General features: G+C 48.6%; 1 protein-coding gene across 3 annotated transcripts in view; it reads left to right on the top strand.

Annotated features, from left to right (window-relative positions):
- The first annotated feature begins 811 nt into the window (after positions 1–811).
- The window catches only part of LOC137431604 (acid-sensing ion channel 1C), a 203,968-nt gene continuing 178,001 nt past the window's right edge, over positions 812–26,778 (top strand). Inside the window, exons 1-3 of one of the 3 annotated variants that reach the window (XM_078782086.1) lie at positions 812–902; positions 1,085–1,140; positions 7,765–8,381. In XM_078782086.1, the coding sequence (XP_078638212.1) occupies positions 7,821–8,381 (561 nt within the window). In that variant the 5' untranslated portion in view covers positions 812–902; positions 1,085–1,140; positions 7,765–7,820. Of the gene's footprint in view, positions 903–1,084; positions 1,141–1,373; positions 1,434–7,764; positions 8,382–26,778 lie in introns of those variants that run through there. The other 2 variants (XM_078782085.1, XM_078782084.1) reach the window with 2 other exon arrangements.

Raw genomic sequence — 26,778 nt, 5'->3', positions numbered from 1 at the left:
AAACCTTGGCAAATCTTGTGAACAGCATGCCTGAATGTGTACGTGCTCTCCTGAATGCTCGTGGGGGTTACACGAAGTACTGAACTGTAATTTTACTGTCCGTAATCCCAGTCGTAATTTAACTTTTGTTTTTGTTGAAATTTTTTTTGGCTAATGTGCAAAATAGAGATATTTCTGGAAAACGTACAGAGGTTTAACACAGTACTGTCCATGAATTGAGTTCGATATCAGTTTGCATCACTTTCAAGGATCAATTTATTTGTTTTGAAATGTCAAATGTGGTTTTTGTTTCTTTTAAAGGTCATAGTAACAAAATCGAGAATAATTTCAACATAATTCCAATGAACTTTTGGTTCTAAGACATCTTGAAAAGTAAGTTCACCCCCACAAAAAAAAATATTCCATATTAAATGCCAAGTCTGTATATAAACATGCATATACATATGTATATACACAGATACAGTATACACACAAATACATATATACACACACACATACGAAGGTGGATACTTTGAAACCTGGGAGAGCTCCGTCTCACCTTCTGAAACCAGCATATGGAAATAACAACCAACGGCACACACACACTTCTCATTTTGGAGTTTGTCTCATCACCATCTGGTCAGTGATGCTGGAAGATTTTCTTTGCACACCGTGCATTTATGTTGTTTTTTATCAATGCACAGATCATTTTGGAAACTGGTGCAAACAAAATATTTTTCAAACAGCATGAGGTTTGTCTTCGCAAATTTGTGTGATTGTCTTCTTTTCTTTCGGAGGTACAATGATGTGATCCTGTCTGTTTGTATTTTAACAGTCAATATTATCAACCTGGGGAACACATGGTAGACAAGAAAGACAAGATGCTTGAACACCATGTTTATTTTCCTCATGATGATGTAAAGGTATGTTTTGCTGCTCTTTGTACCGTAATACAAATGTTTGCTCCAGCTATGCTTCCAAAACATTCGTCAAAGTTCAGGAAACATCTTTGATGGTACACTTGCGAACCCGTTAATATGCGATCCATGGGAGCCAGGAAAATCGCCCGTGTGCTAAGTGAGACCATGTATTATCTTTCTTCCAGCGCGAGCGTGGTGGCTGCCATCTTGGATTGTGTCGGGTGACGACGAGTGAAACTAGGTCAATTTTTTAAAGATACTTTTTCGTAATAAAACAACACATATGTAATAATACTTATACAATTTTTATTATACAAAACAATATACAAAAAACATAGAAATCAAGAAATATTGTTCAAAATACAAAATACATTTGCATGGGTTAGTGGGGAAAACGCGTTGCCTTGCTGCAGACGCGGATACGAAACGTCGATGGAGTCATCACTGGTGATGGTGTTTATGGTGTTCTGGCAGATGGAAGTGGTGTTCTTGGAAAGATAACAGACTATTATCTTCCCATCCTTGGACTTCAAGGTGTCTGCTGGAGGGTGGGCTGGACAATTGTCTAGAAGGACAGCTTTCTCTTCAAGGTTCTTCCTTCGGAGGTGTCTCCTGACCTGGGGACGAAGCAGTTTTGGACCCACTTGTGGAAAATGATGGTGGTCATCCAGTACATTGTACACGGTGGCTGCCATGTACAATGTACTATATGCTCGATTCTTGTCGTTTTTTGATTTTTTTTCTTACTAATTTATCAAAAATTTTGGGTGCCAAGGGTCGACCGTGTGCTATCCGAAATCGCATGTTAATGGACCGCATATTAACGGGTTCTGACATGGAGCAATTTATTGTGACAGAAGAAAAAGTTTATCTTCTTTATCAGACCCGGCGAATTTATCAGACGAATGACCCGGCCGAAGCGCCCCCTGGCGATCGGCGGCGTCCGGGGTGCAGGGATGCCAGGTGGGATGCCCCTGGCTGCCCCTGGGATGGGTGCAGGACCGGGGGGCGGCGTGGCGGCGGGGCTGGGCGGTGCCGGGGGTCCGCCCGCAGGAGGGCGGCCCCGACGTGGGGGTCGGGCCACTGGCGGTGGATGGTCCACATCGAGGTGGGCCGGCTTGAGGCGGTCTACCGAAACGCGGTCAGGAGTACCGCCGATGTCCAGGGTGAAGTGCTTCGCCCCGGTCTCCAGCACGCGGAAAGGCCCGTCGTACGGGGGCCGCAGTGGTGTCCGATGGGCATCGTGGCGGACGAAGACGTACTCCGCCGTGCGAAGCTCCGGGGCGACGTGCGTCGGTGGGTGCCCGTGGCATGCCGTTGGCACCGGGGCGAACCTCTGGGCGGTCTCTTGTAGAGCGGAGCGCTGCTGTGCCGCGGACCATGGTGCCGTGGAGTCGGGGAGGAACTCGCCCGGCACCCGCAGCGGTTGCCCGAAGACCAATTCCGCCGCGGATGCGCGCAGGTCCTCCTTGGGCGCCGTCCGGAGGCCCAGCAGGACCCAGGGGAGCCTGTCGACCCAGCCGCCGTCGCGGAGGGTGGCCCGGAGCGCGGCCTTCAATGAGCGGTGAAATCGCTCACACAGGCCGTTAGCCTGGGGATGGTAGGCCGTGGTTCGGTGCAGCCGGACCCCGAGCCCCTGCGCAACCGCCCCCCAGAGCTCCGAGGTGAACTGGGGGCCGCGGTCGGATGAGATGTCTGAGGGGGCGCCGAACCGGGCGACCCAGGTGGCGATGAAAGCCTGCGCGACATCGGCCGCCGTTGTCGACGCCAAGGGCACGGCCTCCGGCCACCGGGTGGTGCGGTCCACCATGGTGAGGACGTAGGTGAAACCCCGCGAGGGGGGCAGAGGTCCCACCAGGTCCACGTGGACGTGGTCAAACCGGCGTTCCGGCACCGTGAACGGGGCCAACGGGGCCTGGGTGTGCCGGTGCACCTTGGCGCGCTGGCACGCGAGGCACGTCCTGGCCCAGCCGCGGACGGCCTTCCGGAGGCCATGCCAGACGAACTTGTCGGCGATCAGCCTTTGGGAGGCCCTCGCGCCCGGGTGGGACAGGCCGTGGATGGCATCAAACACCTGGCGCTGCCAGCCCGCGGGCACGATGGGGCGAGGACGCCCGAGGGAGACGTCGCACAAGAGGGCCGCGCCCGCGCCGTCAAACGGCACCTCGGTGACGCGGAGGCCCGTGACGGCGGTCCGCAAGGCCTGGACGTCGGGGTCAGCGGCCTGGTCCGCTGCCATCCGGGCATAGTCGATGCCGAGGTGGACTGCGTGGGCGACGGCCCGGGAAAGGCAATCCGCCACCGGGTTGTCCTTCCCCGCGACGTGCTGGATGTCCGTCGTGTACTCGGACACGGCCGAGAGGTGACGCTGCTGCCGGGCCGACCACGGCTCGGTGACTTTGCCCATCGCAAAGATCAGCGGCTTGTGGTCGACGAAGGCAGTGAACGCCCGGCCCTCGAGCAGATGGCGGAAGTGCCTGACCGCCAAGTGAAGTCCGAGCAACTCGCGGTCGAAGGTACTGTAACGGCGTTCGGGCGGGCGAAGCTGCCGGCTAAAGAACGCCAGCGGTTGCCAAGCTCCACGCACCCATTGCTCATGCACTGCGCCCACCGCGTAGTCCGAGGCATCGGTGGTGAGGGCGATCGGTGCATCGGGCGCCGGGTGCGCGAGCATGGTGGCGTTAGCCAAGGCGAGCTTCGCGCCCGTGAACGCCGTGTCCATCTGCTCGGTCCAGGTAACGTCGCCTTTGCCCGGCTTACCTCGGAGAGCTTCGTGCAGGGGGCGCAGGAGCTGGGCGATACGGGGCAGGAACCGATGGTAAAAGTTCACCATGCCCAGGAACTCCTGCAGCCCTCTGATCGTGCGGGGGCACGGAAACCCCTTCACCGCCTCCACCTTGGCCGGTAGGGGGACGGCTCCGTGCCTGGTGACACGGTGCCCCAGAAAATCGATTGTGGCGGCGCCGAACCGGCACTTTGCGGGGTTCACAATCAGGCCATGCTGGCCCAGGCGTTCGAAGAGCGTGCGGAGGTGGCGTAGGTGCTCTTCGCGGGACGCGCTGGCGACGAGGATATCGTCCAGGTAAACGTAGACAAAATCCAAGTCGCGCAGGACGCTGTCCATCAGTCGCTGGAACGCCTGAGCCGCATTCTTCAGACCGAAGGGCATGCGCAAGAACTCGAAGAGTCCGAATGGCGTGATGACCGCCGTCTTCGGGACGTCCTCCGGCCTGACGGGGACCTGATGGTAGCCGCGTATGAGGTCCACCTTCGAGAAGAAGGACCTGCCCGCCAAACGGGCGGAAAAGTCCTGAATGTGGGGGACGGGGTAGCGGTCGGGAGTCGTGGCGTCATTGAGACGGCGATAGTCCCCGCACGGTCGCCATCCCCCGCCGGGCTTCGGCACGATGTGCAGCGGCGACGCCCAAGCGCTCTCTGAGCGCCGAACGATGCCGAGTCGCTCCAGGGTAGCGAACTCCGCTTTTGCCACCGCCAGCTTCGTCGGCTCGAGGCGGCGTGCCCGGGCGTAGACCGGTGGCCCGACGGTGGGGATGTGATGGGCCACCCCGTGCTTGACGGCCCCCGCCGAGAAGGTGGGCCGCGTGAGGGCCGGGAAGCCGGCGAGGAGGCGGGTGAATGCGTCCGCTGCCGGAAGCGTACAGACCAACGTGGCCGGAACCGAATCGTTCGGCAAGCCGCTTGGCAAGCCGCTCGTTGAGCTGGGCAACGCACAAGCGAGCGAGCTGAACGTCTCGGCCTGGACAAGCCGTCTGCGCTTGACGTCGACCAGGAGCCCATTAGCGCACAGGAAGTCCGCGCCAAGCAGTGCCATGGGCACGTCGGCGGTGACGAACGTCCATCGGAAAACCTGCCCTCCAAACCGCAGAGAGAGGCAGCGTTTTCCGTACGTACGGATGGGCGTCCCGTTCGCGGCAAGCAGCGCGGGGCCCCCACCCGCGGCGTGCTTGTCTGACGTGCCGGCGGGAATGACACTCACCTGCGCTCCCATGTCGCACAGGTAACGGCGCCTGGAGAAGGTGTCCGTTATGAACAGCAGGCTGTTCGAATGGCCGGCGCTCATCGCCACTATTGAGCGCCGGCCCGGGCGTTTCCCGACCCGTTGAAGGAGCACGGCGGATGACACCGCCGAGCTTCGTGGCCGAACTTGGCATGGAACCAGCACCAGGTGGTGGAGCTGGAGGAGCGCGGCTGGCTCCGCCAGGCCGGTGGAGTTGGCGGGTTTCCCCGCGGTGGCGGTTTTCGCCGCGGCGGTGGGCGGGGCGTGGCGGCGTTCACGAGGTGCGTATCAGCATGCTGCTGAACATCAGCGTGCTGTAGAAGCTGATGCTGTGGAACATGCTGCTGAACATCAGCGTCGAGGGCCGTGACGGCCACGCCGACGCTCGCCCGCATGTCCGAAGCGGCGAAGTACCTGTCCGCCTCGGCCGCCAATGCTCGGGGTTCCGTTAGCTCGGTCCCGGCCAACGCGAGGCGGACCTGCGCTGGAAGTTGGCGCCGGAAAAGCGCCCGGAATAGCGAACCGGGGGCTTCGTCGCCCAACAGTGACAGCATATGGTCCATTCGGACCGACGGGCGCGTCTCACCGAGCTCGGGGAGATCCAGGAGGCGGTCGGCCCGTGCGTCGTCCGTAAGGCCGAACGTGGCTAGGAGTAGCCGCTTGAGTGCCTCGTACTTGTGGCCGTTCGGTGGGTGGCGAAGGACGGACACAACTCGAGCGGCCGTGCCGGGCCCGAGGGAGGCGACGACGTGGCAATAGCGCGTGTCATCGCCGGTGAGGCGCCGAAGCTGAAATTGGGCTTCGGCCTGGACGAACCAGACTTCGGCCTGAGCCTCCCAAAATTCCGGAAGTTTGACGAAGTCGGCCATGGCGATGGCGTCGCGTGTGGAAGGATCGCTCCAGCAGATCCAACATCGAGGGTCACCAGTAAAGCGCGGCGTTACGCGCGCTGCTTGTGAGCAAGGAGGAAGCGGACAAGCGGTAACATATAAACGTCTTTATTGTAAGACTACACTGTAACACTGTACTGTCCCGGGCTGGGCGCCCGGTGTATATCATGAGGCCACGCCTACCCCTGGTGCGTGGCCACCGCCCACTTGGTGCGCGGAATGATGTCACCACGCCAGTGGGCTTTTGTGTCCGCCACACCAGGCTCTTTAACAACAATGTCAATGAACCAAGCAATATTTCCCCTCACCAGAGAAGAGGGTATTTATTGCATTTGACTGTTACTTGGGGGGAAAAAATTTTTGGACAAGTATGTTGATCACTCTGGTTTGTGTGTGTGTGTGTGTGTGTGTGTGTGTGTGTGTGTGTTTGTGTGTGTGTGTGTGTGTGTGTGTGTGTGTTTGTCTGTCCGCTCACTTATACTTGCCTGCAGGTCACAATTTTTAACCGATCTTCACCAAATGTTAGAGTTCGTGGTCCGACAAAATCCTATGTTTATCTATAGGCCAAAAGGTCAACATAGGCCAAAGGTCAACCTCTTCTTTTTCAAATTTCTAAAATCCTCAATTTTCATACGATTGACTTGAAATTTGGTGTTGGCTTAGCGGTTAGGGCGAAGGCTTGGGATACAAGGATCCTAAGTTCGAATCCCGGCCAATCGTTGAATTAACGCCAGGGGGGTTGACTCAGCCTGTCATCCTTCTGAGGTCGGCAAATTGAATACCAGCTTGCTGGGATGAATGATCACGGTGTGTACCCCGATTTAGAATAGGTACACCGTATCGCTGCGCATCGTAAGAGGCGACTAAGGGTTATCGTCAGGAAGGGAATCCGCCCATAAAAAAAAACATTGCCTCAAACAGGGAACCATGAGCTCATGGGGCCCGCAAGGCCAATCCCCGCTCTAGCGGGGAAAATGGCCTTAAAACGATCATTCATTCATTTTTTGTTTGACTTGAAATTTGAATAGGATTTTCATATCAGCTAACTGAATTCAATCACTAACTATTTTGGAGATAAACATAGGCCAAAAGGTCAACATAGGCCAAAGGTCAACCTCTTTTTTTTTCAAATTTCTAAAATCCTCAATTTTCATACGATTGACTTGAAATTTGAATAGGATTTTCACATCTGCTTAATGAAACCAACCACCAACTATTTTTGAGATCAACAAAAGCTAAAAGGTCAACATCGGCCAAATTCCTAAAATTGTCAATTTTCATCCGATTAACTTAAAATTTGAAGACGATTTGCAAATCAGGTCATTGAATTCAACCACCAATTATTTTTGAGGTCAAAATAATGCTATACTGAGTGCCATTCTACCTTGTTCTGTTTTGCCAAGTGTTGCTCAATGAGTGATTTTTCATCTGTCTGTTTGGCTGTCTGTCTGTTTGTTTGTTTGTCTGCACAGAATAAATACGATTTTCTCTGTAACCGTTGGTCCGATTGACAGGAAATTTTCACCATAGGTGCGGCACCACCTGTAAAATTATTTAATGATAATAATGCCGTCATAGTCACGTGTTACAGGCCCCATCTTGGAAAAACTGAAAAACTTTGCACCTCTATATCTCCAAAACCTCTCCATGGAAAAAAAGTGAAAGGTGGCTCATTGTAAATATATCCCCATGAGGAATAACGCACGTTAATGGTGATGTCATAGGTGCCTCCATTATGACGTCATAATTTGACAAGTACAAAACTTCATCCAATCAAGATAAAATTTGTTGAGCATCATCATCTCGGGATAAATTTGTGGAGAAAAATAAATGATGACGTCATCGGTCATGTAGTTCGGCCGCGATATTTGTTTTAACACAAAAGCCTTAAAAACCACTAAACATTTCCCTGCGAGGGTCTGCAATCTGATTGCTCTTGTTTTTTTTTGTGTTCCAGACAGTTTTGGCATTGTGACTTCAAAGTTGTGCTACCCTATCAACAAGATAACTGGCATGGACATGAAAGGTGACATTGAACCAAACGTGGTAGGGATTTCTCCACGTAACTTGCAAGCTTTTGCGAGCAGCTCTTCACTCCATGGGATTAACCATATATTTGTAGATGGCCGCTTCTCTCTGCGTCGTGCCTTTTGGTCACTGGCATTCCTGAGCTCTCTAGCTTTGTTGCTGTTTATAAGCACAGATCGAGTGCAACACTACTTTGATTTCCCACACATAACTGCACTCGAAGAGGTTTATGTGCCCTTCTTAACTTTCCCAGTCGTGACTGTCTGCAATCTCAATTCATTTCGTTTGTCTCACATTACACGAAATGACATCTACCATGCTGGCGAGTTCCTAAACCTTCTTGATGATCAGTTCAATATTATTGAGCCCAACAAGACTGAGCCAAATGTCCTGGCTGTCCTGCTTGAACTATCAGACTTTCGTAAATTTAAGCCAGAACCTTTCAATATGCGTGAGTTTTACCAGCGCACTGGCCACAATCTTCAAGAAATGCTCCTTCACTGCAGGTTCCGTGGAAAAGTTTGCTCTGCAGATGACTTTGACGTTGTAAGTATTGCATTTCTTCACATTTTGCAATGATTCACATCATCATTTTGCATAATTATTTGACTTTTAAAACATAATTCCACATTTTTATGGAATGTATTGTATTCCTGTACTGGTAAAATAAAACATCAACAAAGCTGTCAAAAACAAAACAAAACACAAATTGCATTATGTTATTAAACTCCCAAACAACAAGCAAAATGTTTCCATTGCTCACAGTTAAGTTTATTTGAAAACCTCTTTGTATTTCGGCCACGGGGTGGTGCGGACCACCATTGTCAGGACATGGGTGAAACCCCGCGAGGGGGGCAGAGGTCCCACCAGGTCCACGTGTACGTGGTCGAACCTTCGTTCCGGCCAATTGGGCCTGGGTGTGCCGGTGCACCTTCGCGCGCTGGCACGCGAGGCACATCCTGGTCCAGCCACGGACGGCCTTCCGGAGGCCATGCCAGACAAACTTGTCGGCGACCAACCTCTGGGAGGCCTTCGTGCCCGGGTGGGACAGGCCGTGGATGGCGTCAAACACCTGGCGCTGCCAGCCCGCGGGCATGATGGGGCGAGGCCGCCCGAGGGAGACGTCGCACAAGAGGGCCGCGCCGTCGAACGGCACCTCGGTGACGCGGAGGCCCGTGACGGTGGTCTGCAAGGCCTGGACGCCGGGGTCGGCGGCCTGGTCCGCCGCCATCCGGGCATTGTCGATGCCAAGGTGGACTGCGTGGGCGACGGACCGGGAAAAGCAATCCGCCACCGGGTTGTCCTTCCCCGCGACGTGCCGGATGTCCGTCATGTACTCGGACACGGCCGAGAGGTGACGCTGCTGCCAGGCCGACCACGGCTCGGCGACCTTGCCCATCGCGAAGACCAGTGGCTAGTGGTCGACGAAGGCCGTGAACGCACGGCCCTCGAGCAGATGGCATAAGTGCCTGACCGCCAGGTGAAGCCCGAGCAACTCGCGGTCGAAGGTACTATAGCGGCGTTCGGGCGGGCGAAGCTGCCGGCTGAAGAACGCCAGCGGTTGCCAAGCACCACGCACCCGGCTCGTGCACCGCGCCCACCGCGTAGTCCGAGGCATCGGTGGTGAGGGCGATCGGTGCATCGGGCGCCGGGTGCGCGAGCATGGTGGCGTTAGCCAAGGCGAGCTTTGCGCCTGCGGACGTCGCGTCCATCTGCTCGGTCCAGGTAACGTCACCTTTGCCCGGCTTCCCTCGGAGGGCCTCGTGCAAGGGGCGCAGGAGCTGGGCGATGCGGGGCAGGAACCGATGGTAAAAGTTTACCATGCCCAGGAACTCCTGGAGCCCCTTGATCGTGCGGGGGCGCGGAAACCCCTTCACCGCCTCCACCTTGGCCGGTAGGGGGACGGCCCCATGCCTGGTGACACGGTGCCCCAAAAAATCGATGTCGGCGACGCCGAACCGGCACTTGGCGGGGTTTATGATGAGGCCATGTTGGCCCAGACGTTCGAAGAGCGTGCGGAGATGGTGAAGGTGCTCTTCGCGGGACGCGCTGGCGACGAGGATGTCGTCCAGGTATACGTACACAAAATCAAAGTCGCGCAAGATGCTGTCCATGAGTTGCTGGAATGCCTGAGCCGCATTTTTCAAACCGAAGGGCATCCGAAGAAATTCGAACAGTCCGAACGGCATGATGACCGCCGTCTTCGGGATGTCCTCCGGCCTGACGGGGACCTGATGGTAGCCGCGTATGAGGTCCACCTTCGAAAAGAAGGACATGCCCGCCAACCGGGCGGAGAAGTCCTGGATGTGGGGGATGGGGTAGCGGTCGGGGGTGGTGGCGACGTTGAGGCGCCGGTAGTCCCCGCACGGTCGCCATCCCCCGCCGGGCTTTGGCACGATGTGGAGCGGCGACGCCCAAGCACTCTCGGAGCGCCGCACGATGCCGAGCCGCTCCAGCATAGCGAACTCCGCTTTAGCTACCGCGAGCTTCGTCGGCTTGAGGCGGCATGCCCGGGCGTAGACCGGTGGCCCGGCAGTGGGGATGTGGTGTTCCACCCTGTGCTTGACAGCCCCCGCCGAGAAGGTGGGCCGCGTAAGGGCCGGGAAGCTGGCGAGGAGGCGGGTGAAGTCGTCCGTTGCCGGAAGCGTACAAACTAACCTCGCCGGGACCGAACCGCTCAGCAAGCCGCTCGGCGAGCCGCTCAGTGAGCCGCTCAACGAGCTGCTCAGCACGCAAGCAAGCGAGCTGAACGTTTCAGCCTGGATGAGACGTCTGTTCTTCACATCTACCAACAACCCGTGTGCACAGAGGAAGTCCGCACCGAGTAGTGCCATGGGGACACTAGCGGTTACGAACGTCCACTCGAAGCGTTGCCTTCCGAACCGCAGGGAGAGGCAGCGCTTCCCGAATGTGTGTATGGGTGTTCCGTTCGCGGCAAGCAATGCGGGGCCCCGGCCCGCGGTGTGCTTGTCGGACGTAGAGGCAGGGATAACGCTCACCTGTGCCCCCGTATCGCATCGGAAACGGCGCCCGGACAAGGTGTCCATTATAAAAAGAAGGCTGCCGGAATGGCCGACGCTCAGGGCCGCTACCGAGCGCTGGCTTTGTAGTTTCCCGACTTGCCGAAGGAGCACGGCGGGCAACAATTCCTCGCCTTGTGGCCAAACCTGGCATGTAAATGGCACCAGGTTTGCGGCGAAGGCGGAGGCCGCGGTTTTCACGGTGGTGGTGGGCGTGGCGTGGTGGCGGCCACGCGGCGTGCGTCAGCCTCGGGATCCACGAGGTGTGGTGCATCAACATCAGGGTCAGCCTCGGGATGCGCGGCGGCCGCGCCAAAACTCGCCTGCGCATCCAAAGCCGCGAAGAACCTGTCGGCCTCGGCAGCGAGTGCTCGGGGTTCCGTCGTCACAGAACCAGCCAACGCGAGGCGTACTCATGCCGGCAGCTGGCGTCGAAATAACACCCGGAAAAGAGCGTTCGGGGTTTCTTCGCCCATCAATGACAGCATATGGTCCATGCGGACCGACGGTCGCGTGTCACCGAGCTCGGGGAGGTCCAGGAGGCGGTCGGCCCGTGCGTCCACCGTTAGGCCGAACGTGGCGAGGAGGAGACGCTTGATCGCCTCGTACCTGCCGTCGGCCGGTGGGTTCCTCAGGACCGACAGGACGCGGGCGGCCGTGTCGGGCCCGAGGGAAGCGACCACGTGGCAGTACATGGTCTCGTCCACCATGATGCCTTGAAGTCGGAACTGGGCTTCTGCCTGCAGGAACCAGACTTCGGCTTGCGTCTCCCAGAACTCGGGGAGTTTCATTTGGACCGCGTTGTTTGCCATTGCGATGGCGTATTCGGGTGGTCAGCGACGGCTGACCAGAATGTCGGAGTCACCAATGAAGCACGGTGCTACGCGCGCTTGCTTGTACAACAAGAAGGAAGCGGACAACGCGGTGAGTTTAAGAGTCTTTATTAAACGAGCTCAACTGTAGCACTGGCGCGCTCCGGGCTGCGCGCCCGGTGTATATCCCGCGGCCACGCCTACCCCTCGGGCGTGGCCGCCGCCCACTTGGTGCGTGGAATGATGCCCTCACGCCAGTGAGCTTTCGTGTCCGCCACAATATAATCAATTATTTTCACTAGAGCAGAGGATAATTATGGACCACTATCTGTATTATAAAACAGGAGTGTCTGTCTGTCCCGAAACTTCTCCCTCAGTTTTGGGGCTAGCCCCGCTAAACCTTACGTTTTAGGGTCCCAGCGGATGTTGTAAGGCAGGTAGAAGGTTTCGCAAGTTCCCCAATAAAATTATGATTTTGAAATTGACTCCATACGAAGCTGCTCCCAAATCCGGAAGTGAATGGTTTGATGATGATGACAGATGATGACAATGGGCTGGTTTGATAATATCTCATTACAATCATGATTTAACACAGTATTTTGTTGTAGAATTAATGTGTGATTGGAATGAAAATATAGATATTGAGTTGAAATATGGACGAGGAAATGACGGGAGGGTTTCTACTTTCTAACCGTGACATTCGTGGATTCGCCATATGCAGATTCTCCATTGACTGGGTATAGAACCATTCAGACGGGTACGTTTTTTTGTGTGTTTGTCCTTCATGAACCTGCTGTCAATGCTTGATGTTTGACTGAAGATGGCACAGGAATGTGGGATTTATTGGTTCATCATTTCCCATTCGCCATTTTTTGCCCAAGTCATTCATGAACCGGCTGTTCATGTCTGACGTTTGACTGAAGGTGGCACAGGTATGTGGAATTTATTGGTTCATCGTTTCCCTTTTGCCGTTTTTTGCCCAAGTCATTCACGAACCGGCTGTCCATGTCTGACGTTTGACTGAAGGTGTCACAGGAATGTGGAATTTATGGGTTCCATTGTTTAGCATTCACCGTTTTGCATTGTTTGTTTGCTTTTGGCTTCCCACCCGTGCATAGCACGGGTACCTCGCTAGTAATGAATAATTTAAATAGTTTGACAGTTTTTAGCATAAAAGTTAAGAGCTTTATAGTAAATGGAGTTCCACAGTCTCTCACCTGTCAAAGTATTACAATGGCATCACAAAACCCAATTTAAAAGCTTAGTTCCAATGAATGAATGAATAAATGATCGTTTCTATGGCCATTTTTCCCCGCTAGAGCGGGGGTTAGCCTTGCGGGCCCCATGACAATCATGGTTCCCTGTTTGAGGCAATGTTTTTATGGCCGGATGCCCTGATAAAAGCTTAGTTCCAATGCTGTGAGCATTTCGTTTTGCACGGTTATTAAATACTTTTGAGAATGGACATTTTATCTTTGTGTAGAGATTCAAGACCACTTTTCACAAACTGCAATTTCCTGATCATGTTGCAAGGAAATTGTCTTTTGCTTGTGACGATTGTTATCTCATACTGTGAACACAAATGTAATTACTGGACAAATATTCATGTGCCAAACAGAAAACAGTATTAATTTGATCGACTGCATGCCATTTCCTGCACAATTATAGAGACCAAGGTGAGAATTAACTCAAATTAGGGTACACTGCCTTCATGAATTACATATTTTAGTATTTTAATATGTTACAGGTGGGGAGAACAGCACTATGAGGGTTGATCAGTTTGTTTGTGTCCCAACCTACTTGCAGTAGACATGTAGGATGATGAAAGTTAGAGTATAAAGATCTGTCCTTGCTATTGTGATATGTCTTACTAATTCCATATTTCTACTTGTAGATTTTCCAGAGTGTAGACTCAAAGTAGGGAACCTCCTAAGTTCAGTCAAAATGGAGAAAGCGTAGTTCTGAGGTGTGATTAAGTATCTGAGGTGTGACAAGAAAAGCTTGCCTCCCAAGCAAATATATATGGATATGGTAGTGACATTATGGGATGATGCGCCTTCATATTTCATCATAAAGAATGGGGTAGTTGAGTTCAAGCATGGCAGAGCAAGCACCGAAGATGAAGACAGATCCGGTCATCCTGTTGAGGTGGCAACACGAGAAATAGTGGTCAGGTGCATGAAGTGGTGATGAAAGACAACAGACACGAGCACACATCAGGCACTTAACTGAGACATTGGGGATCAGTTTTGGTTTGTTCAATCAATCCCGACAGATAAATTGGGTATGGCAAAGGTGTCAGTATGGTGGGTTGCCCGAATAATCCTGACAATGAACCAGAAAAGAGCTCGTCTGAACATTTCCCATGAGCTGTTGGACTGTTTCCAGACGACTTCCTCCAGCGGACTGTCACACAGGACAAGACATTCGTTTACCGCTTTGATCCTGAGACAAAGCAACAGAGAATGCAGTGGAAACACTCAGGGTCCCCACTTCCTCGAAAGTTCAAGCAGATATCATTAGCTGGAAAGGGCATGGCCATTGTGTTGTGAGATTGTGATGGTGTGATAATGGTAGATTTCTTAGAAAAGGGATATACTTATGTGAATAATGAGTATTATTTTGATGAACTGCACCAGTTGCGTAATGCAATTGAGCAAAAGAGTCAAGGGGAACCTGACGCGATATGTGCTGCTTCTACAGGACAACACCTCTCCACACACAGTGCAACTTTCAGAGACTACTGCTGCTAACTGTGGGTATAAACCTCTGCCATACCCTCCCTATTCAATAGATCTAGCCCCGTCTGACTTATATTTGTTCCCTCACCTGAAAAAGCTCTGCGGGGGAACAAATATGAGTGATAATGCTGTAATGGCAGCAGGAGAGAACTTCCTAGACCTAGAGGGATGAGACAAGGAGTTATACAGAATGGGCATAGCCTGGCTAGATGATCGATGGATAAAGTGCATTGCCAGGAAAGGAGATTATGTTGAGAAATAAAAGTGATTGTATGGTGTTTTCTTTGTTGGGCCACAAACAGAAAGATATAATCAGTTTGCGCTGGAAAATATAATCAGTTTGCACACAAGTATTTGGAGTAGAGCCAAGGTTAGGTGGGATAGGCAGTGCTGTGATGGCAGGTGGTGGTGGTGGCAGAGTCAAAGGGTTCACAAAGCAGCCTGGGAGGGCTGAACACAACTACGGCATGACACGTACGAGTTTAAAAGAGCACAATGGCATGGTAATACCAGTTAAATATTAAGCTTGTTGGGTTAAGGTGGCTGGCTTAAGATCGTAGAGTCTCGAGTTTGAGCTCCTGTTGTCATTATGATAACACCAGGTGGGTTGACTCAGTCCATCATCCTTCCCAGTCCTTCCTTCCATCCAGTTGTGATTGGTACTACGTACTGCGTAGTGATGTCTAGGGGCGTGGCTTCAGTGGTTGATGGCGGCTCGTCATGATGGCTGTGTGCTCTGTGAGAGCTTGGTATCGTCTTTAATAAACCACTTGATTGAAGGAGATTCCTGAACTTACTACATGGTGGCAGCGCGGGATCGTGAAGATCAACAAGCAGTTTGACGTTTGGTCTTGTTTTTCTTTACGGATTACCACGGCGGCACGTTCCATGTTGTTTCAACATGGCGAAGTTCCCGACAATGGACTGGTCCAGCTCGGAGCTGGCGGAGACCTTCAAGTTATTCAAGCAACGAATGAACTTGGTGCTGTTGGACGAGGGCATCGATACTAAAGCCAGACAGGCCATCAAGATTCAGATTTCTGCGGGAGATGAAGGACTGAGGTGGATCAATGCATCGACTCTGAGTGAGGATGATAAATAGGATCCGGATAAATTATATAAATTCTTCGAGGATCAGTTGGACATTCATGTAAACTTTCGAATTCACCGGCTGGAAATGAGATTTCGGCAGCAAGAAGGAGAGTCCATTGATGATTTTGTCAACCGATGCCGACAGAAGGGAAGGTTGTGCAATTTCTCCTAAGCAGAACTCTCGGAACGGATTATCGAGTTAATTGTTGCGAGCACCCCACATGATGATTTTCAAAAGCATCTGCTCGACCAGGAGGTCGGGTACGACATGGAACTGGTTTTAAGTGAGGGACGCAAGTATGAAGCAATGGTAATCGGAAAGCAGGCCATCCAGAAGATGGAAGGGCCTTCATCGTCTGTGAATGCCATGACACATCGACAAAAGTGCAAAAAGTGTGGACTATCACATCCACCACGGAACGCCCAGCATACAATGATTATTGTAAGTATTGTGGTGAACTGGGACACGTTGTTGTGAAAATCCCAAACGAAGCACGAGATATGCTGATGGATACGAGTGGAGCCGCCGTCCTGCAATGGGTGGAAGAGGCCGTCGAGTCAGCAGAAGCAAGTTGAGAGGTATGCTTCGGGGATGTAACAATAATGGGACCTCGGTGAATGAAGTGTCGGGGTATTTTACTGAAGGCGATGAAGACAGTTACGAAAGTGACACTGACGCATATGAACACACCAAGCCGTTTCACGTGATCAGGGTATCCGCACTGTGTATGAAGGAGACGAGGGATGAAGTGTACACATTATTGAACATTGTATGCCCTGACATGGAAGGTGTATACAAACTGCAGTTGAAAGTGGATACAGGTGCGTCAGGGAATACTTTGCCAATGCGTATTGTGAAGGACATGTATGGAAACAAATGGATGTCAAAACTGACTCCACTTGGTGGGACCAAGCCTACTGCTTACAATGGCAGTGAGATCAAGTGTCACGGAATCCTAAAGCTCTTGTGTCGATATAAAGACTCAGATTGGTTCAAGTACAGGTTCTATGTGGTTGAAGTACCTGGACCTGCAGTACTTGGACTACCAGCGTGTGTACGGCTCAACATCATCACCATAAACAGCATTGCTGGGCAACGGAGGACATTGCTGAAGGCTGCACCTCCAGCATCAAGGATTGCAAAACCAATGCGCCACGAGGAACAGGCCTACAAGGTGAATTCCGTGGATGATTTGAAAAGGCTGTTCCCGGACAGGTTTGACTGCATTGGGAATTTTAAAGGAAAAGTGAGGCTTCATCTAAAGTCTGATGCAAAGGCATCGATTGATGCACCAAGGAAGTGTAGTGTTCACATCAAAGGGAAGTTGAAGGAGGAACTAATGAAAATGAAAAAACAGGGTATCATCAGGAAAGTGGACTATCATATGGATTGGTGCTCTTCCATCTGTAATAGTGTAAAGAAAGATGGGAGCTTAAGAGTATGTCTAGATCCAAAACGCCTGAACTCTTGGCTGAAGAGGTGTCCACATAAAATACCGACATGAGACGAGCTGAACCCAGAATTTGCTGACGCCACGATATTCTCAAAATTAGATGCTCGGGCTGGCTATTGGGCTGTGCATCTGGATGAGGAAAGCCAGGATTTGACCACATTCCGCACACCTTTTGGGCACTGGTGCTTCAAGAGATTGCCTTTTGGGTTATGTGTCAGCCAGGATCTGTTCCAGCAAGCCATGAACTGCATACTCGAGCAAGCACCAGGCTGTATTGGTATCTCCGATGATGTGGCAGTATCAGGACGAACTGGAGAGGAGCATGATCGTAATCTTCTGAACCTGATGAAAGTAGCATGAAGAGAGGGTCTGGTTTTCAACTCTTTGAAATGTATCATCAAGACCGACCCTATCAACTTCGACCCTATCAACTTCGACCCTATCAACTTCTTCGGCTCGATCTACAGCAAACAAGGAATCTCACCTGATCCTGGGAAGAACTGCGACATCTGGAAGATGCCGTCACCGCAGGATATGGAAGACTTGGGCCGATTCATTGGACTGATGAACTATCTGTCACCACATATTCCCCACTTTGCGGATAAAGTGGCACCCCTCCGAGATTTACTGAAGAATGGAGTGCCATTCATGTGGCAGGAAGACCATCAGTTTGCATTTGAGCAACTGAAACAGTGTTGATGCAGACGCCTGTCTAACATACTATCATCATGACAAGGAGACAGTTTTGGAAGTAGATGCATCACAGAAGGGACTGGGTGCATGCCTTTTGTAGGATGACAAGCCTGTTGCTTTTGCGTCACGAACTCTGACACCCACTCAGTCTGCATATTCAAACATTGAACGAGAAACCCTGGCCCTTGTTGCTGGCATACAGAAGTTCCATACTTACGTATTTGGGAAACGCTTCAAGGTATACACAGACCACAAACCATTGGTCATGATCATCAGCAAACCACTTACAAGCACCCCTCCACGGCTTCAGCGCCTTCTTGTGAAAATCCAAGGCTACGATTTTGATCTGGAGTATAAGGCCGGCCGTGAGATGATGCTATCAGACACGCTGTCGAGGCTACCGAACCCAGAGAACAATCAGGAACTGCAGTTGGACACACGTGTAGATGGTATTGAGCTTGATGATGTGGATGATCATCATCGCTTTGACCTCATTGATTTCAGCTCAAGGAAACAGGACCAACTCAGAGAGTGTGGAAAGGCTGATAGAACCTTTCGAGCATTGCAGCAGATTTGTTCATCGAGGGTGGCCTGCTTGGATTACAGAGCTGCCTGTGGACCTATGTCCGTACTGTCCATACCGTGACGAAATTGGTATTTGTGACGGTGTTCTCTTCAAAGGTCGACAGGTACTAATTCCAGAGCAGCTATGTAAGGATATCCTCGACAAGCTCCATGAGGTGCACATGGGGATCGAAAAGACAAAACGTCTAGCATGCGAATGTGTTTACTGGCCAAGTATATATCTGGACATTGAGAGAGTTGTCAGAACATGTAAGGCATGTCAAGAGAACCAACCAGAACAAAGGCGTGAGGCTATGATAGCTCATGAGATACCAGCGGTACCATGGACACAGGTAGCCAGTGATATGTGTGAGCTACACCGGCAGACCTACCTCTTGGTGACGGATTATTACACCAAGTACCCAGTTGTGAAGAGAATGGAATACACGACGAGCAGTGCAGTAGCCAAGGTCACATTTGAATGTTTCAGTATGTTCGGCCCACCTCTTGAGGTCATATCGGACAATGGACCTCAATATGTGGGTAAGCCGTACCGTGATATGTGTACCAAATGGAATGTAAAACACACGACAACATCGCCGAGGTATCCACGCAGTAATGGATTGGTTGAAAGACAAGTTCAAACAGTGAAGAACATGATCAAAAAGTGTATTAGATCAGGGAGTGACATAGATATTGCACTACAACACCTGAGGTGCACACCTGTAGATTCCCACCTCCCAAGTCCAAGCGAAATGCTGTTCAACCGGCCTATATGCACCAACCTACCAAGTCGTCTGTTGGTTCCTGCACAACAAAGGCATCAGGAAATTCAGGAACGATTGAAGGAACGTGGATGTGAAGCAATACAACAGAACGGCTGGGCCGCAATTACCTGAATTGGCTATTGGACACCGGGTTCGGATTCTGAACAAGGACACGCACCAATGGTACCCCAGGAAAGTTGTGGCTCGCTGTAATGAACCCCGCTCGTATATAGTACAGACGCCTAACAGGACGCGTCTTCGAAGAACTAGGGCACACTTGCATGAACTTCATCCAACCGATTGTGGCGCCAAGTGGAAGGACGAACCGACCCAACCAACACATCAACGTCTACCAACTGCTCGACACGTACCTTTCAACAACGACGCTTCAGCAATGGAAACTAATGGCTGCTCCAGCTCCAAGGATGACGAGAGTGCTGAGACAACAAGGCCGGACAACTCTCCGTACTCGACCAGATCAGGCCGTGTGATTCGAAAACCATGGAGATATTGTGATAGTGAATAACGACCATCAGAAATCAGCCCTTGTAATGTTAGTGCAGAGACAATCTGTTGATTGGAATGATTCTGTGTTTTCTCTGTTTTAGCTAATCATACTGAGCAGTAATTACATTTTGGTTAAGAGTTATAACAGTAACCCCAGTTCCCATCTATGTGTGGTTCAAGTTGTGTCTGATTGTGTTTATTGTTTTGATCTAGTTTAGTAGTGTTTTGTTGCATACAAACATAATAATTTCAATGAAAGGGAGATGTTGTGATTGGTACTACGTACTGCGTAGTGACGTCTAGGGGCGTGGCTTCAGTGGTTGATGGCGGCTCGTCATGATGGCCGTGTGCTCTGTGAGAGCTTGGTATCGTCTTTAATAAACCACTTGATTGAAGGAGATTCCTGAACTTACTACAAAGGTGGCTGGCTTAAGATCGTAGAGTCTTGAGTTTGAGCTCCTGTTGTCATTATGATAACACCAGGTGGTTTGACTCAGTCCATCATCCTTCCCAGTATCGGCAAAATGAGTACCAGCTTACTGGAAACGGGTACTGCATTCGCGCACAGAAATGCCTCCAGCAATGATGCAACCACAGCTAGAGGCTACATATGAAATTGTAATAAAACCTTGTTAAACATATGCAACAATGGCATGGTAGTACCAATTAGGAGCACAGCCATATTGCAGTAGTACCAATTAAGTCATAATAGAGCCATAATAAGAGCACGGTTGTGCCAGTTAAAGCAGCTTCTACACTGAGCTGTCCAAGCGAATGCCTGGTTGTTGGGAACTGAGGCCGCAAGCACTACACCAAGTACCAGCTGCCCAGGAATGGCTGGATGTGGGGTTGTGCAGCATTTAGCGCCTTGCAACAATCAGGTAAAAGGTATGAGTTCAGCCCATCTTCTCTACCACCTCTCTTTTCTCCTTATTTCCCTTTCTTGTACCTCTTTGTCCATGGTTGCAAAGAAATCTACAAAGTAGGGATCTTCCTGATTGATCCAGTAGCTTTTATGTTACAAAAAGATATTATTGTACACCACACCTCCCTATTCTATCTCCAGGCGTTGCACGACGTCATCGCTGAGCACCTAAGTCCTGATTTGGCTGTAAAGGGTATTTTTTATTTATTGATTATTGATTAATCAATTAATTGATTAATTATTTAATTCTTATTATCACTTCATTAATTCATTTTTTTTTTAAAGTTAGATTCAGATGAAACAATGGTGGTTTACGTATGCTATTAGCCAATTGATTAAGAAATTAATTATTTTATGATTATTATTTATTTATTTCAAATACACAATTAATCAATCGATCAATTATTGTACAAAGCTCTGCCAAAGGTGTATCGATTTGAATGTCCACACACTAAGAGCAATTTTGAATATTTAATTATCTGGAGAAGATTCGCTCGAATACACAAAGGATTACAACAAAGTTTAACAATACTATACCGACATATATCACGTGGTGTTGGCCTCATGGTTAGGGTGGCAGGCTTGGGATCCCAAGTCCTGAGTTCAAATCCCATTGAATTAACGCCAAGTGGGGTTGACTCGGCCTGTCATCCTTCCGAGGTCAGCAAAATGAGTACCAGATAACTGGTTATAGAGAGGCATTGCATCAGCGGCAGACACACCCACTGAAAATGATGCAACCAGTAGCCGGTGGCTGCACACACACCACCCACCACCACCACCGACGTATACACTCACAGATTCAACACAATGTGTCCAGCCAATCTTCGACCCGATTTGGTTGAATCTAGTCCTTTTATAGTGTTTCTTGAGACGAAGGAAATTCTTCTGTGCTTTGAGGCGTCGGACTGAAAGATGAGGGGTCACACGAGGGGTCAGAGATTTGAGGCAAGTTATCGCCATGAGCATGGTAAAACATCTGTTGTTAATTCAACTCAAGCCATTTGAGATAATCTGTTGAAGATGAAAGAAGTACACACATGGTGTTTTGTAGCGCCGGTGCCAGAGAGAACTCGTGTCGGGCAAAACAGCCTTGTTCGTTTTAACATATCCCTTCCTTTCACAGATTTATCAATGTAGATTTTATTCCTAAGTATTTCAAAACACAGCAACACACAATATCTATAATTCATAATGCAGATTACTCAAATATTTATCACTAAGTATACTCTTCACCTTTATTGGCAATATACATTTGGAAGATTATAATGATTGGTGTGTCATGTGATGTGATGATTTAAACAATTAGTGGAAGATACCGTCATTCAAAATTTGCCATTGTCTTTAAACAGCAACGACAAACGACATTTATTAATCCTGAGAATTAAAACACGCGATAAAACAAATTTGAAACAAGATTCTTGTATGCTGGAAGATATGTTATTTATTTATTTGACATGGGGGCGGTGTACTTTGAATGTAGATCTACTTGTTTTGAATATTTTTCAACTGGACAATATTATTGATTGCTTGATATCATAGCAGTCAAATTTATTGAAGAATATAAAAATGGACACAAGATTCGTGGAAACACAAATTGTAAGTATCAGTGTTAAGGATAATTGAAGGCCTTTTATGTTGCACAAATGCTTCAATGCCACCAACAAGTTGCCTGCAACGAATGCTTTTAGACTACACAGGGTGATTCACCATACAATTCAACTGGAGAGTTCATAGAGCACCTTACCTCATGCAATCTTGAGAGAAAGGAAATGGGAGAAGTCTTTTGAGCTCTTGCCTTGTGTTTCCAAGCATGATCTATATTAGTTTTGCTTATGAACCTTGCATAACAGGCATAATAGTAACCATACAAAGCAAATGGGTCAAACGGAAGAGCCTAGGGCTGACGATGCTCCACTGAGATGCGTTTTTCATCTTCCTCGAGGTTTATCCATGCATTTGCGCAATTACAAACCTTGTGCCTACTCTTCTTGGAGAAAATATTGATTTTGGAACAATCTTTGAGCAAAAGATGCACCAAACAAACAGCTCTAGGTTAGGGTGGTCCAAAAAACATCGATCTCTCCGAATTTGATGCTCTACTGGATTATTGTTAGAAATGGTCTAAAACATTCACCCACCAAATATTTTCGCTCAATTCCATCTAGAAACGCATACACACTTCAATTGAAATATGGCGTTTTTCACCAAATTTGGCTAAATGAGAACAATCCAATAGCCACCTAGGTGGAAAAAGTACATGCACTATTGTACTAAGCCATTTTGTGGTTCATGACTTTTTGCATGCGCTTGCGCCTGTGAGTGTGAAATCATCATGGTCGAAACATGTTTGACAATGCTTGAAACATGTTTGAAACATGTTCATACATGTCTGACTCATGTTTCGACCATGAGGACTTCACAGGGGTATGTACCATCAATGACATTATTTAGGAAAAAAATATTTCTAAAGTCTTTGTAAGTCATTAAAATTGACCAAAATGACAAATTTATATGTTGAGTGTGTCTGAGTTTATAGATGACTCAGATGCAAAATATTTTTTGGGTGAATGATTTAGACCATTTCTAACAATAATCCAATGGAGCATCAAAATCCAGATAAAAAAGTGATTTTTTTGCATTTTTGGACCACCCTACTCTAGGTGCTACCCTGCAGCGTTAATGCTGATTTTCATAGCTTTTGTCATAGTTCCACTGCCCTCAGAGCATGAATATTTTTCAAGTACAGTACTGTTAAAGGAAGGGTTTTAAAATGCCACAAAGGCAATTTGTGTTCTACAGTGTTCAAGTATATAATTTTAAAGGCTGTCGAAAAAAAATCAGAATGTTACCACTGTTGATGCATTCTTTAACACCACCTTATTTAACATTAGTTGTTTGTGCCTGTTGCTTGTGTACTTTTTGACGTTCTTAAAACACTAAGTTTCCTGTTTTGAATTGTTTTCAATTTTGTTTGACTGCCAGACAAGCAGACAGATGAAAGCAAATCTCACTCCTCTCTGTGTAAGCGTGATCCAGACAAATTCAGAGCCAAAGTACTGCTGAACTGCAGGTTCGTTTTCTGATTCATGGTCCAATTCGTGTTGAAAATACAACACTGAATTGAAATGAAGTTGTTTTTCAATCATAAACTGACGTTTGTAGACAGACAGACCGAAGTTAGCCAATTGCTCAACTTCACTTTTCACTTTGAATGTGAGGGGTAATAAAGGAACTGCATGTTATGGTTGTGATTTTGAAACTAATTAATTAGTAGAGTAAAAACACACCAATTAGTAGAGCTGCCTTTGTTGAGTTTGCTCTCATTTTAAAATATGGATCTTCCCAAATACAACCCTGATTGTGTGAACTTGAATGGTTGATATTCCACTTGTGCAACTTTGCACAGCTCAATGTGTACATTTGGGCTAAAGGCTTGTTTGATGGAGGGGAAAAAAAACTACTGATTGCCATCAAATATTGCATACACTCCTGGCATGAATCAGTGGCAGACAAAGCATGAGAAATTCTGCCTGCTATTTAACAGCATTTACATAACGTTGTTGCATTATTATTTTTCATTGTCACAACTCTTAATCTCTCTAAACTTAATTTTGGTTGTGTAATCTCTTGCCTGAGCATTCAAGTAATTTACTGTCCCCGTCCCCTGCTCTATGCTCTGCATGCCAACAGTTTTCACTTTTTGTCATTTCACCATTCTCCGATCGAGACATTTCCAAAATGCTTGTAGAAAGTGTGCCTGAGTTCCTCAACATTTTATAAATTGTGATGTCTCAAGCCTTTTTGACCATTATTAGTGTTCCACATTATAAATGAAAGTCTGAATGAGCCAGTTTTAAGATATTACTTAATCGTGTGCACTAATAACACATTGATCAATATTATACATAGGCACGCAGTAGCTGTAATAATGCATGCACTCATGGATAATTGGCATGAGACATGCATGAGAACCTTCTGCAAATAATTTCAGCAAATAGGAAAAACTTTTGCACAAAGGTTGTAAAGAGGAAAGTCTATAATTGAATACAAAGTCGAAAGTTAACACAACGTTGTTTGAGATGAAGAGGTGGCTTCAAATGAACCCATAATAGCACACTTAACCTCAAATTTCACAGCACAAGCCACAATGAAACACATAAGCTTTGAGTGCACGTGCAGGCTGTAATTGCATATGGAACCCATCACTGCCATGATGTGGGAATTAGCTCTTCCAAAAGCTATTATGGTGACTTGAACTTTTAAACTGCCACAAACCACAACGCAAATTGCTTTCTTATTTCTTTGGCTTGGTTATGCTTCCCCATATCATTGATTCATCTAAAAGCTTGTATATTGGCAGTTCTCCATTTGTGATTGTTTTGATGTCAAACTTTGAGCTCATTTAAATGCAAATAGTGAATTTTCTTGCTGCCCACGGCTTTTCTTGCTGACCGTATTGAGTACTTTTTGTCATTATTAAATTTTATTTCTGCCATTGGAGATCATCAACATATCATGCACACAGATGACAGAGAGGTGGAGGGATTTTAATTGATAAAAAATAAGAAAAGGAATTTAAAGGAAAGAGGAGGGGGGTGGGAGGGAAATGAATGGTTTGGATGTTTCTGAGAATGTAAATGAGGGTGAGTGGAGATTGAAGAGATTTTGGAAGAAGATCTGAGGAAGGAGAGTGCTGGAAATAGAATGATGGAGTGTGGAGAGTAAAATAAATTTGAACATAGGTAGCCTCTTATTGGGTATTCTTGTGGTAGCAATTTTTTATCCGCAATTGTATATTGGTTTCAAACTATAGCATATTTGAGAGAACACTTATTTGGCCTTGCTTGATTTGAAATCCCCTCTGAACACTTGCCTCATAATGCTGTGCACCAAGTTTCAAATGCAAAGTCCCAAGTCTTCCAGTTCTTCTTTCTTTGTGTGGATGCGGTTTTTCCAGCTTCATGGAAATTCAAAAAAAGCTGAGATTACTGGACAGAATCAGTCCTGTTTACCTGTTGTTCGTTCCCTTTGATGTTAATCACGTCATGAATCTATTCCCATGTCTTCTTATCCATACATACTTATTCGTTTAAATTTGGAGAACATGCTTATTGGACAGATTGTACTCAGCTTCTACTCAAAGAAAATTACAGGAATTCATTGAAGCCTTGACACTGACTGCGTGAGCGGAGGAAGTGGGCAAGCCAGGAATGGAGGCCTTGGATGCCACCATCAGAGAGCTTGTCAAGCAGAGGGGGTCCCAGACTGTGTCAGATGCTCTCGATATCTACTGATTTGAAGGAGGTGGATTTAGGGTGTATTAATGGGGGTATAAAAGATCAAGGTTTTGGATGGAGAAAGATATGAGATGGTGGCGAATAGTTGTTTTGAAGACCTGGAGGGAGGGGTGGGATTTGAAGAAAGTTATGGAGTTTGTTCCAGAGGCGGGAGAAAAGAGGAATGAAAGCGTGAAAGTGAGCAGTGAGTCTTGGTTTTGACAGTTGCACGAGAAGAGGGTAACTAGCAGATATTGTGCATCCTGCAGGAATATTTGGGGGACAAAGCACAGACAGCAGGGGGTGCAAGGCCAGAGAGGAGTCGGTAGAAGATAGGAAGACCACCAACCTGCCTGTGGTGAGAGATTGAAAGGCCCTCAGAATCAGCTTCATCGTGGTAGATACCAATGATTCTAAAAGCTTTGGTTTCTCCAGCCTGAAGCCGAGCTAGGTGTGATGCAGGAGCACCAGCCCAGGGGGAGAGCAGGACTCCATAAAGCTGTGGATGAAAGCTTTGTATGTGGTGAGGAGCTCAGTAGTGCCAAGGAAGAACTTTGCACGACAGAGGATGCCCAGTCGGCGACTGTAGCATGGCAGATAGGTGAAATATTTGGGGAATTGTGCCTTTGATGATACAAGCACGAGAGTTGGCACACAGTGTATGTCCTAAGGAAGATATTTGGCTATAGGGCCATCGCAGATTTGTCCTGTGACAACAATGGCGGCCATTTTTTCAAAAAAGGACAAATCTGCGATGGCCCTATAGCCAAATATCTTTCTTAGGACATACTCTGACTGTGTGCCAAATGCCATGCTTGTATCATCAAAGGCACAATTCCTGCACCTATCTGCCATACTACTGGCTTTGGAGGCCAGCTTGGAAATGTGGCTTTCCCTTGAAAGATCATGGTAGATAGTGAGACTCAAAAGATTGAGTGACAGAGCTTCTTCGAGAGGACTTTTAAGAAAGTAGTTTGGAGGTTTTTCCAGACGGTCCTTCTGGAGAGACATAGTGAGCGTGTGAGATTTGTCAGGATTGAAAGACATATTCCACGTGTTTGACCAACTGTTGTTGGGAGAGAATCTAAG

The sequence above is a fragment of the Myxine glutinosa genome, chromosome 7 (assembly GCF_964187855.1).
Source record: "Myxine glutinosa chromosome 7, kmMyxGlut1.1, whole genome shotgun sequence".
Lineage (NCBI taxonomy): Eukaryota > Metazoa > Chordata > Myxini > Myxiniformes > Myxinidae > Myxine > Myxine glutinosa.
Note: the sequence above shows the minus strand (reverse complement) of the source record. Positions and strands in the feature narration are given on the sequence as shown.